The sequence below is a fragment of the Musa acuminata genome, chromosome BXJ1-11, assembly GCF_036884655.1.
Source record: "Musa acuminata AAA Group cultivar baxijiao chromosome BXJ1-11, Cavendish_Baxijiao_AAA, whole genome shotgun sequence".
NCBI lineage: Eukaryota > Viridiplantae > Streptophyta > Magnoliopsida > Zingiberales > Musaceae > Musa > Musa acuminata.
In genome coordinates this window covers 9867253-9871608 of record NC_088337.1, presented here as the reverse complement: position 1 = coordinate 9871608, position 4356 = coordinate 9867253, and the positions used below count along the sequence as shown (strand labels likewise).

The 4356-nt window shown below is 46.6% G+C and overlaps 1 protein-coding gene across 1 annotated transcript; it reads left to right on the top strand.

Moving 5' to 3' along the window:
- Positions 1 to 1075: 1075 nt before the first annotated feature.
- Positions 1076 to 4030, top strand: LOC103971240 (aluminum-activated malate transporter 9-like). The gene is made up of 6 exons (XM_009385215.3): positions 1076 to 1468; positions 1560 to 1700; positions 1787 to 2056; positions 2131 to 2270; positions 2351 to 2497; positions 3376 to 4030. Exons 1-6 carry the CDS (start codon positions 1156 to 1158, stop codon positions 3925 to 3927), a joined length of 1563 nt encoding a protein of 520 aa, XP_009383490.2. The 5' UTR covers positions 1076 to 1155; the 3' UTR covers positions 3928 to 4030.
- Positions 4031 to 4356: the final 326 nt, after the last annotated feature.

Genomic DNA, 4356 nt, shown 5'->3' with positions numbered 1-4356 from the left:
TGCACTAACATCGGTTGTTTGTCACTATTTCTTGCTAATCTTTCTTCTTTTGTTCTCTCATTGCTAGGTTTAGCTTAACAGTGTAATTTGTTGTCATTGGCTGATGTTTGTGACTGCACTAACAAAATGTGGGTTGATGCAGTAGTAGATGAGAGTGAAGGAAGATGGTTTAGTTAGTCCTCCTATCTTAAATCCTCTCAGGTTTCATGTGCACCCAACATTATTCTCCGTTTGCAAATTGCTAATAATGCAAAAGATAGCTCCACTAAGAAAGCTGTCATTGCCATTTCCCCATGTTTATGTTAATTCCCAGCAATTTGCAGTGTTGGGGCAATTAATTCCCATTTTTCTGGGAGGTATATACCCAACTTTGAACATTCTCATCAGAAACGAACCACCTGCACCAGTTAACGTTTCTTGTCTCCTTGGTTTCTTGTTTTATGTGTAAAGCATTTTTTGGCAGCTGAGGTGAGAGTACTTGAAAATAAATAACAACAGGGTACTTTCAGAACCAGATGCCATGAAATGAAGACAGCTAATATTCTTCCCAACAATCATCTCTCGGTATGGTGTCTCTTGTGACTTTTAATCCTAGGAATTATATTACTAGATATGACGAGGTTGATTCCATTTGTTATGCTGTGCTACCATTCAATCACTAACCCTTCCTCTTCTTTTGCCCTTGATATCTATCTATTTCATTTGACTGCTATGTCGTATGTCATGTGTTTAAGCATCCGGGTATGCTAAATAGAATGAAACTGTAGTGTCACCTGTTTAGCATTCTTCTTTTGAAGTATGAGAGAATAGTTTATTGTTGCAAAACAGGATGAGAAAGCAAGAAAGAAGAATGTGTTGTCGATGGGAAACAGCAAATGTTTAGATTCCAATTATCCATCAACCAAAACAGCATTTTTGTGCTCGAGCATCTATCTCCCTCTAATCCCTCATGTTTCCTATGCATCTTTCCTTGTATTATTTATAGGTATAATTCTCCATATCACGTTACAGGTGTGCCACGACACCACTGTTCTATCTACTTGCACCACCATCTCATCAGCAAACATCCTTTATATTCTCATCTCAGCTCAGCTCCATCACTCCACTCATTTCAGGAGGCAGCACACAGCAATAGATAGGTTTTGTCGTCAGAAGATGAACGGAAAGAAGGGCAACAGCATTCGCATCGATATCGGCTTGCCGTCGAGTGCAGTGCCACGAGAAACTGCGAGGAAATCCGGGAGCGGAGAAGGCGACGAGGCCATCACCATCCCCCTGAGGAAATGGATGATGGAGGTGTGGCAGTTCGCCAGGGAGGACACCAACAGGGTGACCTTCTCGCTCAAGGTAGGTTTGGCCTGTCTCCTCGTATCGCTGCTCATCCTCCTCCGAGCTCCCTACCAAGTCTTCGGCGCCAACATCATCTGGTCCATCCTCACAGTCGCCATCATGTTCGAGTACACCGTCGGTACTGCCTCGTCCATGCACGCACGCCTTCGAGCTGTAAACAAAACTCATGCTAAGGATGATCTAACGAAGTGAACGTTACTGGCTCGCAGGTGCAACCTTCAATCGAGGGTTCAATCGAGCACTAGGGAGTTTACTGGCAGGGGTCTTCGCCGTCGTGGTGATCCAAGTGGCCATGTCCAGTGGCCACGTCGCAGAGCCTTACGTCATTGGCCTCAGCATCTTCCTCGTCGGTGAGTTCGAATCCCACGCCCTTCTTACGCATACCGTGCTTAGCTCCGTCACGTCTTGCAATATACCATACCATGCATGTACGCAGGATCTATTACGTCGTTCATGAAGCTGTGGCCGTCGTTGGTGCCTTACGAGTACGGCTTCAGGGTGATCCTCTTCACCTACTGCTTGATCATCGTGTCGGGATACCGCATGGGTAACCCGATCAGGACCGCCATGGATCGGCTCTACTCGATCGCCATAGGCGCTATCGTCGCCGTCCTCGTCAACGTCCTCATCTTCCCGATATGGGCCGGGGAGCAGCTTCACAGGGAGCTCGTCGGCCACTTCGACTCCGTCGCCGACTCCCTCGAAGGTCGACTGCTCTTCTTCTCTTGATTCTTCGCGCATCCGATGACTCCTCGATCTCATTCCTCCTCCTGTGTATAGAGTGCGTGAAGAAGTATCTGAGCGACGATGGGTCGGACCACCCGGAGTTCGCGAAGACGGTGATGGACGACTTCCAGGACGAGCCGGCGTTTCGGAAATGCCGGTCGACGTTGAACTCCTCGGCGAAGCTCGATTCCTTGGTACGCAGTTCTGTCATTGATACGCCAACCAATCTTCCAAGAAACTGAAGCAGATGCGTGATGAGTGGTCCATCTCGCAGGCCAATTCTGCAAAATGGGAACCTCCACACGGGAGATTCATGCAGATGTTCTACCCGTGGGCAGAGTACGTCAAGGTCGGCGCCGTGCTTCGGCACTGCGCTTACGAGGTGATGGCACTGCATGGCTGCCTTCACTCGGAGATACAGGTATCACACGGTGACATCCAATCTGGTTTTTACATGCTTTTATTAATCTCTTGATTCACCAGTAAGATGATGATCTGCCTGCCAACTATCTGACATCCTCTATAAGAATCAACTTTCATCATGCACATAATATCTCTCATTAAATTAAAGATCATCTCATAGCAAAAATCTTCTTGTGTCTCTCTTTATTTCTCCTCCTATCATAATATCAATCAACTCATCTTGTTTAATCATAACATATAAATTTCTTTAAATAATTATTTTATTATACATCTAATTGTTAATGATGTTTTTTTTTAAAATAAAAAAATTCCTAATAATTGGCTATATATAAAAGATCATAGAATGATCGATGTACATCACCTTATCTTTATTTTTGGATTAAGAAAATTTTATTTTCATACTCTTAATTCTTCTACTCATAAATTTTTAGAGAAATATGCAGTTCAGTGGATTGTGGTTGGATGTCCAAATCATAGGCGTAATATGTTTCCATGACACCAGCAACCGCTGTGCCCGAGAATAGATTCGTATCCTCTCTAATTGGCATCAGAACCTGATCCGATGTGAATGTGAAACCGAAGTGGAATAATGGTCCATTGATCACTCGACATATTTATCAATAGAGATAATAAATACATCTATTTCAACAAAAAAAAAACAAAATAAAATTAGATTTGAACTCAAAAAATAAAAAAAAAATCCTTTATTATTATAGAAAAAAATAAGACTATGATTCAAAATAATTTAAGTGGACTAATTCTCCTTCGGAAAAGAAAAAGAAAGCTTGAGGCTAAATTGATAATAGATGTAAGAATAGATGGGGTGAAAAGTATTCTAATAATGAGGCCACTTACACTGAGTGTCTTCTTCGTCAGGCGCCCTACAACCTCAGGTACACATTCCGGACCGAGATCCTCGATGCCACGAACCAGGCGGCGGAGCTACTGCGGAGCTTGGCCAAAGACCTCAGCAACATGAAGCACAGCCTCCACACCAGCCTACTCAAGCGTGTCCACGCCTCGACCGAACGCCTTCAGCGCTCCATCGACCTCCACTCCTACCTCCTCACCTTGAGCCACGACGTCTGTGATTGCTCGACCAAACCACCCGCTAAACTCTCCCACGTCTCGTCCTTGAACGGCACCGACGCGGACGGGAAGAAGGCCGAGGCGGAGACGTACCACGAGACGATGAAGAAGCAGCAGAGGCGGCTCCATTCATGGCCGTCGAGGGAGGTGGACGACTTCGAGGAGGACATGAGCGGGGAGTCGATTCCCCGGATGCATGCGCTGGAGAGCACGGCCGCGCTGTCCCTCGCCACTTTCACGTCGCTGCTCATCGAGTTCGTGGCTCGCCTCGACCACCTGGTGGAGGCCGCCGATGAGCTCGCCAAGTTGGCCAAGTTCAAGCAGGAGATTGCATGCTAAACATGGACTGCACCAGTCTCTCGCCCTGTTGATCTTACACATGTAATAGAAATTAACATTCTTCGAACAAAGAATGGTAAAGAAGCACTAATATGTGTCCCCACGATGCCTATTTCTCTTCTCTCTCAGCGTCTGTGCGTTGGTGTGGTCCATCGGCTGAAGGAGAAACACGAACGAGGGAGGGGGAAGGAACGGACCTGCCATCTGCCGTAACAACGAGATCCCATCCTCCCCTAGCCGCGGATTTGGACGTGAAACCACATACTCCACAGCCTCGCCATAACAACAAACACCTGGTGGTCCACCTCCTTCTACTGTACTTTGTCGTTGGTTCTCCGCGCCGCTGCCGGGGCTGGTGGAAGAGAACAAAGGAGGAGGGGACGCCACCATGTGGGCGAACGTGGAGCGTCTCCCGTGCTCGCTGGACAC